At 35.0% G+C, this 12,150-nt stretch overlaps 2 protein-coding genes across 2 annotated transcripts in view; one reads left to right on the top strand and one right to left on the bottom strand.

Moving 5' to 3' along the window:
- LOC150098138 (zinc transporter ZIP1-like) overlaps positions 1-7,611 on the top strand; it is a 33,393-nt gene extending 25,782 nt beyond the window's left edge. Inside the window, exon 3 of the mRNA XM_090405916.1 lies at positions 6,741-7,611. Coding sequence (XP_090262042.1) covers positions 6,741-7,403 — 663 coding nt within the window. The 3' untranslated portion in view covers positions 7,404-7,611. The remainder of the gene's footprint in view (positions 1-6,740) is intronic.
- Positions 7,612-9,288: 1,677 nt separating this feature from the next.
- RIOK2 (RIO kinase 2) overlaps positions 9,289-12,150 on the bottom strand; it is a 130,326-nt gene continuing 127,464 nt past the window's right edge. The window contains exon 10 of the mRNA XM_090405915.1: positions 9,289-9,837. Within this exon, the coding sequence (XP_090262041.1) occupies positions 9,307-9,837 (531 nt within the window). The 3' untranslated portion in view covers positions 9,289-9,306. The remainder of the gene's footprint in view (positions 9,838-12,150) is intronic.

The following is a 12,150-nucleotide window of genomic DNA, read 5'->3' as shown; positions in this document are numbered from 1 at the left end:
GTCTAAATCCACCTATATCTTGGTCTTCCTCTGGGTGGTTTTCCTGCCAACCTGGCAGAGAACACTTGTTTTGTTAATCTTTTTTCTCCCATTCTGTTTAAGTGACCATACCACCTGAGATTAGCTCTGCTAATCTCAGGTGGTATGGTCACTTAAATAGTGACAAATAGTGACAAAACTTAAATAGTGACAATATGCCAAAAATCCTGGATGCTGACAATGTCAAGTTCTTTCCTAATATCCTCGTTTTTAATAAGATATTGCCATTGATGCCATCTGTTCACGCCTCTAATCTTTCTCAGGAGTCTCTAGTCTTTGGTCAAGTGTTTTACTTCTGACCTAGCTCTCAGATCCATAAGTTAAAACTGGTTTGAACACCATCTTGTATACAGCTAATTTAGTTTTCCGACTAATTTCTGTCTTATTCCATATGAATTTATTCAATTGACTTCCCACCATACCAGCTTTGCTGATTCTGTTATCTATTTCTATATTAAATTTTTCATCTTCACTAAAAATCGTGCCTAAGTAGCTGAAATGTTCCACAGGTTCTCCATTCACAACATAGGTGACATTTTCAATGATTCTGCCTATTTTCATTGTCTTTGTCTTTTTATTGCTGACCTTCATACCATATCTATTACAACAGTTATTGAATTTAGTCAGAGAATCTTGCAGACTTGTAACGGATTTATTTAGAAGTATAACATCATCCACATAAAGCAAAGAGCTGACATTAACATCTCCAATTTTGATATCATGTTTAATACCACTTTCCTTCATAATGTGATCCATATAGATAACGAATAACAGAGGGTATAACGTACATCCTTGTACATTACAAGGTTTAATGTTAAATCTCACACCAGATTTAATATTAAACCATCTTCCTGTACTTCCTTCAATTCTAACTGCTGACTTATAACTCAAATAAAAACCAAGTATTGCTTGATATAATACCCCCCATTGACACCATATAACTGTTGCGTATTGAATAGCTTCTCTCTTGTCACATGCCTTTTCCAAATCTACAAAACTTAAATACAGATCTTTGTTATATTCCCCATGCTTTCTCGACTATTTGTCGTAAACTGAAGATCTGATCCTGACAGCCTCTACTTGGCCTGAATCCAGTTTGTTCTTCACCCAGTTTTTTTTTCCACAATTCTCAACCGTTTCTCAAGTATACTTGCATAGATCTTGCCAGGAACACTTAGTAGGGAAATACCTCTGTAATTCTCGGGTACTATGCGAACTCTACTCCACTCATCGGGAATTCGTCCCTCTGTCCAGGCTTTCTGAACTAATGCAGTGCAGCCACTGTAAGACTTTTATACCACCATACTTCAGCATTTCTGGTCGAATATCATCTACTCCTGCTGCCTTTCCACATTTTAAGCCTTTCATGGCTTTTTCTACTTCAAGTATAGATATATATTCCTGACTGCATGCCTGGTCAGTATTTTTTACCACTGTGCTGCCATCACTGCTTGTTTCATTTAGCAGTTTTTGAAAGTAATTACTCCATACTTCAAGGATATCTTTTTCTTCCGTTTTCATGTCACCTTCATCATCCCTAACTCCTTTTACAGCACTCTTTCCTCCATTCCTAAGCTTCTTCAACAACCTCCAGAATATTTTGCAACCTTCTTGATATTTATTTTCTATATTCTTGCCAACGTCCTCCCATGACTTTTGTTTAGCTAGTTTTACACACTGTTTAGCATTCTTGCATTTGTCTCTGTATTCTGTAAGAGCACAAGCTGACTTATTTGACAGGAACTTTTGATATGCTTTCTTCTTTTCTTTCACTACCTCTTTAACTTCCTGTGTCCACCATGGAGTTCTAATTTTTCTATCCTTGCAGACAAGTTCACCAAATGCCTCTCTAGCTGAGTCAATCAGGGCTTCAAGGTTTGATTCCTGTTCTCATCTTTTCATTTTTTCTTCAATAATCTTTGTGTATTTTAGTCTACAGTTCACATCTGAGAGCTGCTCAACTTTTATTTGCTTTAAAACTTTCTTACATGTTATTCTTTTCAATATGAAATTCAATTTTATCCCGCTCAAGACTAAATAGTGATCACTTCCAATTTCAAATCCTCTGTACACTCTGGTGTCCTGCACCAGGGAGAAAACATCACTATCAACAATAACATAGTCAATGAGACTTTTCTTATTCATTGTCTCTTCTCTCAATGTGAATTTGTGCACATTTTTATGTTGGAACATGGTGTTAGTAATAATCAGTCCATGTCCTGAGCAGAAATCCAACAGGTATTTGCCATTATTATTAGCTTTGCTCTTTTCTCCAAATTTTCCTAAAATATTTCTGTATGTCTCGCAATCATTTCCTACTCTGCTATTCAGATCCCCAACCAGGACCAACTTTTCCTTTTTCATTGTGTCAGTTGCTTTTTCTAAAGCGTCAAAAAATTCCTCCACTTCTACCTTAGTAGAACCTTCTGTGGGACCATAACCATAGGCACAAATAAGTCTCATTGTCCAGTTCCCCATTCTCATATTTGCCCACATCACTCTACTTGAGACTGCCTGCCATTCAAGAAGATTAGCCTCGTATTTTGTGTTGAATACTATGGCTACTCCTTCTTTTCCTTGATTGTCATTGCCTGAGTATAACATTTTGTATTTATTGCTCAGAAAGATCACACCAGTTTTTATCTTTTTTGTTTCAGTCACCCCTATTACACCGATCGGATACTTATCTAATTCCTCAGCTAGCTCCATTTCTTTGCCATTCAGGCTTCTTATGTTGACAGTACCGATCTTTAACTCTGGTGATGTTGAGTTGGGGTGTGTTTTCAGATTTGTTCCAGTTGCTGAATTTTCGCTGTTAACCCTGGCGAAAACGACGGGGGCCTTGTTTAACTGGGCGACGCACCAGGCAGCATGAAATTTTGTCATGTTGTACCATCATTTTTTATTTTGGTTTAACCAATAAGAATACAATTTGGTCGGCTAAATCCCAAATTGCCAGCCCATACTCGTTCGTTCAGTATCAAAGTAGATACCCACCATGGTGCACCACGAGAATCCCTTATCTTTCCTCAACAAAGATTCCCTCATCTTTGAACGCTGAAATAATTGATGGCATTTTAAATGTTTGAAAGTTCTCAGTTTTCCTATTTGTAATTTTTTGTCTGAGCAATTCCAATTCTTCTGCCACTGCAGTTGCAGAAATATTTTTCCTTTCTATTTTTGTTATTGTTGCTGGGAATATTTTCAGATGGCATTGCATGTAATGGAGCCAAAGTATTGATTGTTGGTTACTGAAAAACTATTTCAGCAATGTAGGGCATTTATCTTGTGATAAAAAGTAAGATCTCGGTCCATCATACATGTCAATAATCCTATTCACAGTGGGTAGTAATGATAATCATCTTGTTTGTACCCTACCTAGAACATGCCTGTATTCAATTTCTGTAAATGTGCAGAAATTCTTCAATTCCTCTACTCTTGCAGTGTAAATACTGAAATATGTTATCTACAGTTGTTTCGATATCAATAGGCAAAATATCAGCACTTGTTTGTACACCATTATGAACAACATGAGCAGCACAGTCAATAGCATGAATGTTCATTTTTAACCCTTTGTTGAGTCTAGAAAATACATTGTTGGAATCACCTCGTTTGTATCCACTGAAATTGGTGTTGCAGTTGTCTGCAGAAAATGCAATAATTCTCTCAGTCAGTTGCTGTTATGTTCTGAAAATCTGTCACTTTAACCTGAATACCTTTATTTGGGATGAAGTACCTTACAAGAAGAGGCACCAACTTTCAAATCTCTGTGGTTCGATGTGTCTACCATAACCGACACATATTTGGCTTGTTTCAATTCAATTGCTATTTCTTGCATTGCATAAGGTGCCAGGACATTCACTAAAATTGATTGGCACTTTGTTTGCCCGCATGTAAATTTCACTTGAAATAAATTTCTCACTATTGCAGAGGTGCAGTTCATTGACTTCAAATAAAGGTTATGTTTTGCTGCATGAAACGCAAACCGTCTTGGGCTGCAAGACATTTACTTTTGTCAGTTAATTTCCCTTTTGAATTTTTTGTGAAAAATGAAGTAACATCTTGACTTGAACTGCAAGCAGTGGCTGACAATTTATGTTTTTGCTTCGTCAAATGTTGTTTTATATCAGAACGGCCTCCATGTTCAATTGAAAAAACCAAATGACCCAGTACACGGCAACTTGTTTGTTTCGTTGTCTTTCAAGAAGGGATATTCCTTTAAATTCCAAGTGAAACTATGGTTCCTTTTTGGCATGATAGAATCTGGATGAAATATCACCATTCACAATATATACTCGCTTTAACAGACCAGCATAAGATGCACAAAACAATGGTATGGTAAACAAAGTAGCCTGGTTGCAGCATTTTCATCTTATCGCAAAGAGTGCATTCATAATGGTTGGTTATCATCATAGCATGCATGTTTTTGATCTCGAGCTATCACGTCACCAGCAGAGACATTATCCTTTCCATATTCGAACATACAAGAATGAAGTCATGCCATGAATTCAAAAACGGGACTAAAGTTAATAAAAAGGGACAGTTAGCGTCCCGTTAAGGTTTTGTCGGCACAACAAGACCAGTCCAAAAAAGGGATACTCTATAGAGCTTATCTTGCTTGTAGAGCAAATCACTGGAAAATCATAACACTTTTTCAAATCAGATTGCTGTTCTGGGATGGCTCCTAAAAATACTGACTGATGTACATAAACGGCAACAAGTGGAATCTGCTCAAAAATTTTTCGAGTGTTAAGAAAATGAATTTTTTTCTTATAGCATGACAGGTGACAAAATGTATATTTCGTACAGAAGTGACAAGTCGAAACAACCAGTGCAGTGGTGCTATTCATCTCCAAAAGCAAAAAAAATTCAAACATGCACCATTGATCAAAAAAATGATGGTCACTGTCTTGTGGGACCAAAAAGGGATCTTGCTCATTGATTTTCTTCATCAAGGAACCAATATAAATTCTGACGTGTATTATGACACACTGAAGAAACTCAGATGAGCAATTCAGAACAAAAGAAAAAGAATGCTGTCATCAGGAATTGTGCTTTTGCATGACAGTGCACAAGTTGATACTGCAGCCTGAACTGCTCAGCAAATTCTGAAGTTTGGGTGGGAACTTTTTGACCACCCATGCCGTCACACCCAGTTACTACCTCTTATTCCTGCATATAGAGCACTGGCTCCTGTCTCAGCACTTTGAAGAAGGTGAAGAACAATGCGACTCAGTGGTTGAACCACTGGTGGCAGACTTTTGATACAGGTATGAAGAAGCTGGTGTCAGGTTATCAAAAATGCCTGGAAGTCAGTAGCAATTATGTGTGTTGGGAGGGGGGCATATCTGTAGGTATTTTAGCATATGACTTTTTTTTTTTTTTTTTTTCTCTACCAGCTTTTTAAAATTCTTGACCACCCTTGACTTTTTTTTGGATGTACCTTGTACATATACAATCCTTCAGGAGTGGTTCAGTTAAAAAATCATTGTAATGGTACAAAATTACAATCCATATCCTTTGGAGCATCTTTTGGAAAAGTTAGTGGAGGATCAAAGCAATAGATCAAGTTTCATTTCATGAATTGACTAATTTTTTCTATTTGTTATAAAAACTTTAATAACTATCTCTATATTTTGGCAACGTTATATTGCTATCTTCAGGGATCACAAAACTGATGCAAATGAGGATGAAGAAAGGTAACTGAATTCAGTCCTAGAGTTCTAAAATGTGTCCCCTAGCTGGATAAATTGGGTTGTTTTGACTGTTGGGTTGATCTTAGAATGTATGCTTCCCAAATTTGGAGCAATCTCATGCACCGAAATTTGTTGAGGTTTGGAAATTTTTTTCAGAGCTGAGGCTGATTCAAGGAATAATGTTTCGGATTTTTACTTGCTGTGGTGTAATAAAGTGGTCTTCTAGCGTATTCTGTGGTGGGTTCAGTGCATGGTCAACAAGTCCTGAGTGGCTGTATTGGTGGAAATGGATAGTCCTTGTGGTCAGATATCCTGATAATGATGTCTTGGCTGTAGTAGGACAGTTTGCACCTGCAAGGGACCTAGTCCCTTGCAGGTGCAAACTGTCAGATATCCTGATAATGATGTCTTGGCTGTAGTAGGACAGTTTGCACCTGCAAGGGACCTAGTGTACTCCAGATTGGTCTTTGGTGGAGCAGATAAGAGATGCCAATTTCTCATGCGATTTCCTACCTAGGGGAGATCTTTTAGCACTCTAGGACTGACCTCAGTTGTCTTTCTTCAGCATCATGTGCTTGGTGTGAGTACCTACATGCACATATTGTTTTGTGATTCCTGAAAATGGCAATGAACATTGCTGAAATATACTAGTCATTCTTGTAGATAAGCTTAACTAAATTATTAATTACAAACTTTAATAACTATCACTTTGGAAGAATGTACCAAAGTACCTCTGTCAACATGGTGGCAAGGCTAGTGAAGGGACTAGCAACTGTCATCATAGCTGATGGTTAAAAAAATGCAATGCGTTATATGAAACATTAAAGCGTTGATGATTTTTGCAACATAGTATGTGTGTGTATTATATATAATAATACTTTAATAAATAATGGTTAACGCATGTCTGGGAAATGAATTTTTAATATCATTTGACTATATTAGCCAAATTGTAATGAATGAAAAGGGAAAATTATATATATATATATTTATTTAATTTTATTTTAGGTAGTCCAAGCATGGAAGGAAGGGCAAGAAGAAATGGAACCACTTCTTGGCCATTCACATGGCAATTCTTCACACAGTCATAGCTATACCAATAGCTTGGTGGACCAAGAAATTACCAATGATAGCCCTAGTGTTTTGGAAGGCTCATCTAGGCTTGAGAATTACTCCAGAGTACTTCATTCTGTGCATGAAGATCCACGATCCCATTCTAGTCTTCGTTCAGTGATTTTAGTTCTTGCCCTTTCCTTGCATGCAATATTTGAAGGGCTTGCTATTGGACTTCAGAATACCATGGATAATGTTGTTTCTCTTCTAGCTGCTGTACTTATTCACAAAATTATTCTTGCATTTACTCTTGGTTTGAATCTTGTGCAGAGTAAACTACAACGAAAAACTATTATTGTTTGCAATATAATATTTTCAGTAATGGCGCCAATAGGACTAGCATCAGGTATTGGGATTGTTGATTTAATAAAATCTTCTTCTGTATCATTAACAAGTGGCATATTGCAGGGAATTGCTGCTGGAACTTTCTTGTATGTTACGTTCTTTGAAATTCTTCCTCATGAACTGAATTCTAGTGTGGACAGAATGCCAAAGTTGTTATGCTTGATTTTAGGATATGCTACATTTGCTATTCTTGCATACTTTTTACCTTCTTAGATCTTAATTAATTGCGAATGCCACAGGCTATGGCTCTATTTATTGGATATGCTGTATATTTTATGATCTCAAATAATCTTATTTATATTTTGTTGTTGAAAAAATATTTTTAAATGTCATTTTTTATTGACCAATTTGTGACGTTTGCCTGACTTCTCAGTATGACTTAAATGTGTTTAAGCTAGCAATAAAGTGTAATTTTTCTGTACATTCTCCCAGGCAACAATCTATTATGTTATATGCTTTTGAAGAACACTTTTACCATTCACTCTACTAAGCAATTTGAATGATTATTGCAGAAGCTTCCTTTTTCTTAGTGTTAAAATCATACGTGCTACATACATAATATAAATGTTAACTGCACTAACTGTTTTTGGGAAAAACAAACTGGGACATGTTGCACATAAACTGTCACATTTACATATCATTACTTTCTTTAAAAAGATCACGAAATTTAACTGCATGTTAAAATGTGTATTTACATAATTTCACTCTAAACCAGCGGTTCTTAACCTTTTCGAAGTCACAGAACACTCGATTATAAGAAAAATGTGGGGAACAACAAAAGCATTAGTCATAAAACTAACAATAAAAATATGCATGGACTTGCCTTTTATAAATATAAAAATGGAACCTATTTTAATGCAATACTTGAGCTTGTCAGCTTTTGCAGATTTCAGCAATATCAGGTCTAATATGTGATATAGATAGCCTCATCTCTTTGTCTATATTAATAAGTGTTTCATACTTTTTAGTTTTTATAGTGGTTATTATTGGGAAACCAAGCTCTCACAAATATGTTGAAAACTAATAAAATTTTTTCTCCTTGTGGAGAGAGCTAGGTACTTTAAAAATGAAATTTTCTGAATTTCATTTTTAGAGTACGATCTGTTGACAAGGTAACTAATTGTTGTTCTCCCTGTAAAAAAAAAAAAATCTCAACTCATGTATTAACTGTGCCAACTGGATGTCATATCCAGTCATAATTGCATGTATTTAAGATATTTTTATTATGGAACGAAGGAAACATATTTGCTGTATTTTTCCTGATATGCAGTTACCAAAGAGAGACTTTTTTCTGAAAAGCTGACAATTTGTCAGTGGATGCCAAAATATGTTCATTTTTCTCTTGGATACTTGTATATTGGTTAAATATGCCAAATATCATTTTGAAAAAAGGCCAATATTCATATTCGGAATAGCACTTTATCCCTGGATAACATCTTAATTCAGTGTGCAAAGATTCATACTTGGTATCCATAGATATGCACAACTGGAGGTCTGTGTTAACAGCAACCACTACCTTCTTTAACTGCTGTTGCATTTTCTCTTCGAATCTGCTCACTGTTATCTTCTTCAAAAACAACAAGTGTTAAAAATAACATCAGGATTGTGAAATACTACAAACTTCTGATGAAAGAGTATCCTTGGAAGGTGGTTAGGGCTAGATTTCTCTCTCACAGGGTGTGCATGATTGAAATGGATTAAATTCAAGAATATGTATGATAGCTGGTGTGTGTTAGTCTGACTCTGGAGATCTGCATTAATAATCATAAATCTGAAGTCCATATCACAGGAATAGGTAACCTTTATTTATCATACCAATGTACAGTATTAAAACTGGTTTGAATTTTGAAGTAGTCTATAATAGTGGTATTTTGTTAGTGAGCCAAGTGTAAAAACAGTGGTACTCTTCATACTAACTACAGCCATAAAGATGTTCTAGTATGCACCCACTTCAGTAGCTACATGTATCCTCAAACTAGAAATTCATGTAATATTGATGAAAATGATGGTAATAATACCTAAAAATAAAAATGAAGTCTATAACTGTCAAATATGTTGAATTATTCCTTTGTTTCAATGTAAATGATTATATCGAGACTGGACTAAAAATATTTTATTAATCATACCAACAATCATAAGCTTCTTTAACTGCTGTTGCATTTTCTCTTCGAATTCTGCTCACTGTGTTATCTTCTCCTTTTGTTTTAGCCCGCTGGCATTTAGTTTTCCTTTCTTTTTGTTTATGGTGTTTCTTAATTCGAAGACGTATTTCCTCTGGAGCAATAGATGCAGCTGATGTTATACTACAAATATCTGATTTAGTTCTTAAAATTTTAACATTATTACAACTGTTCACAGGATTTTCAGAACTGTCCTGAGTATTACAAACAGTTTCTGTAGTATGTTTTATAATATCTGAATCTTCATCAAGAGTGCATGATGCTACATCTTGTAAGAATCTATTCATAATTTCATCAACAGCTTTAATGGGATTATAAGTGTCCTTGGACAAAATGCCTGTTTCATTCATTTCTCTGTCCTTGGAAGCACTTGAGGATGAACATACTTTATCTTGATATTCTACATTCTCATAAGTTTCTTCACTGCTTGAGTTTGTTCCTTCATCCACTTGCATCTCTTGCATTGCCTATAAAATATAGAAATTGCTTGTTAATATTCTATACAATATATATATATATTTGATTCTCTTCCAACTTCTGCATGCAAGCCACAGAAGTTTATTATAAAAGTTAGTTTTTGTGAATACAATGATGATTGCTTATGACCAAATGATATTTTGACAGGTAAAGAACGGGCATGTTGTATTCTTAGCAGAATACAACAGCATTATTGTCTTGTTCAAAACCTCCCAAGATTACCTTTGAGTGATCTTGAAAATCCTAAGTCCTTCTCTAATGATGTTTGTAATTCTTACTTGGAGAGTGGTGAATGAGTGGAATGGATTTCCAGAGAGGTGGTTATAAGACCTCAAAGGTGAATAACTTTAAGGAGATGAATGGTGTAGGTCTCCTGCAATGAGTTTTTTGATTCCATGGAGTACCATATCAATAATAATTATTTGCATTTTTTTTCTATTTATAAGTCAAATGAGTAAAAAAAAATGACAGCAGAAATTGAGTAACAAAACAAGTAATAATATAAGACCTCTCAAAAAGCCCGAATATAAATAAAAAGTAATTACTTGTTCTATGATTGAACTGCTATAAACATTCATATTTCAAAATCACTTCTGCAACTTTGTAGGCAAGGAGACATTGCAATCTCAAAAATTCTATTCTGGGATTGCATTCATTATTACTTTAAAATACTTCATTTTTTAAAGATGCAGTACTAAACAGCACCATTTCACTAACTGGTATTAGGAAAAAACTGATGCCAATCTTCATTCTATTAAACAGTGATCTTTCTCGCTAACTTTGTAGATCCACATGCACACTTACTAAATAATCTACATATGCTTAAATGTTGAATATAATACTGACTTTGAGATGCTAAGAAACGTCATTGCTATGATATATGCTCAATCAATTTTTCCTATGAAGGAAGAATAATAGACAGATGACAATAAAAGCATCTTAAAACTTTTACTTTGTCAGTATGATGAAATCACATGCAGCCAGAAACAGCTACCCAAAACAACACAAAATATTTTAATTTTTAGAGTTCATAGTTCATTCAATAAGAATGGTTTATATATGAATAATATAACCTCTACTTTTTTTCTACCTCCCCACCCCCCAAAAAAAGTGAAAAAATGGAAACAAAGTTTTGGATATGATATTGGAAGAAAATATACTGTTTAAAATAAAATTAAATATGCAGGCTTTCATTAATATTAACAGGTTCTGGCCTCATTAAATGAGGTATTGTAACACACTTTTTTCTTTTTAAAGCTAAACAAACAATTATAAATACTACACAGTGATTTAATAAGACTACAAAGTTATAAAGCTCATCGGCTCATTTCACAAGCAAATCAATGAAAGGGATAGCCAGAATATATTAGCACCAAGTATTTGGTCAATGGCAAATACCTGTTGGATTTCTGCTCAGGACATGGATTGGTCATTACTAACACAATGTTCCAACATAAGAATGTGCATAAATTCACAAGGAATAAGAAAAGTCTCATTGACTATGTTATTGTTGATGGTGATGTTTCTCCTTGGTGCAGGACACTAGTGTACAGAGGATTTGAAACTGGAAGTGATCACCATCTAATCTTGAGCAGGATAAAATTGAATTTCATATTGAAAAGAACATGCAAGAAAGTTTTAAAGTGAATAAAAGTTGAGCAGCTCTCAGATGTGAACTGTAGACTAAAATACACAAACATTATTCAAGAAAAAATTAAAGAGTTTGAGAATAGGAACCAAACCTTGGAGATTCAGTGGCAAGCAATGAAGTAAATGCTGATTGATTCAGCCAGAGAGGCATGTGGTGAGGTTATCTGCAAGGATATAAAAATTCCATAGAGGAAGTTAAAGAAGCAACCATATCAAATGTTCCTAGAAAGTATATCAGCTTGTGCTCTTAGAGAATACAGAGACAAATGCAAAAAAGCTAAACAAAGTCATGGGAAGACTTTGGTAAGAACATAGAAAATAAACATCAAGAAGGTGGCAAGATATTCTGGAGGTTGTTGAAGAAGCTCAGAAATGGAGGAAAGAGTGCTGATAAAGGTGACATGAAAACTGGAAAAAAGGATGTGTCATGTATGGAGTAATTACTTTGAAATATTGCTAAATGAAACAAGCAGTGACAGCACAGTGTTAAAAAAAACATTCAACAGACATGCAGTCAGGAATACATATTCATACTTGAAGTGGAAAAGGCAGCTGGAATAGTTGATATTCGACCAGAAATGCTTAAGTATGGAGGTATAAAAGTCTTGCAATGGCTGTACTGGATAGTTCACAAGGCCTGGACAGAGAGACAA

The sequence above is a fragment of the Typopeltis vanoorti genome, chromosome 16 (genome assembly GCF_054136105.1).
Source record: "Typopeltis vanoorti isolate ZY-2024b chromosome 16, IOZ_Tvanoo_1.0, whole genome shotgun sequence".
In the NCBI taxonomy this organism is placed as follows: domain Eukaryota; kingdom Metazoa; phylum Arthropoda; class Arachnida; order Uropygi; family Thelyphonidae; genus Typopeltis; species Typopeltis vanoorti.
The sequence above is the reverse complement of the archived record's forward strand: the minus strand, read 5'-3'. Positions and strand labels throughout refer to the sequence as shown.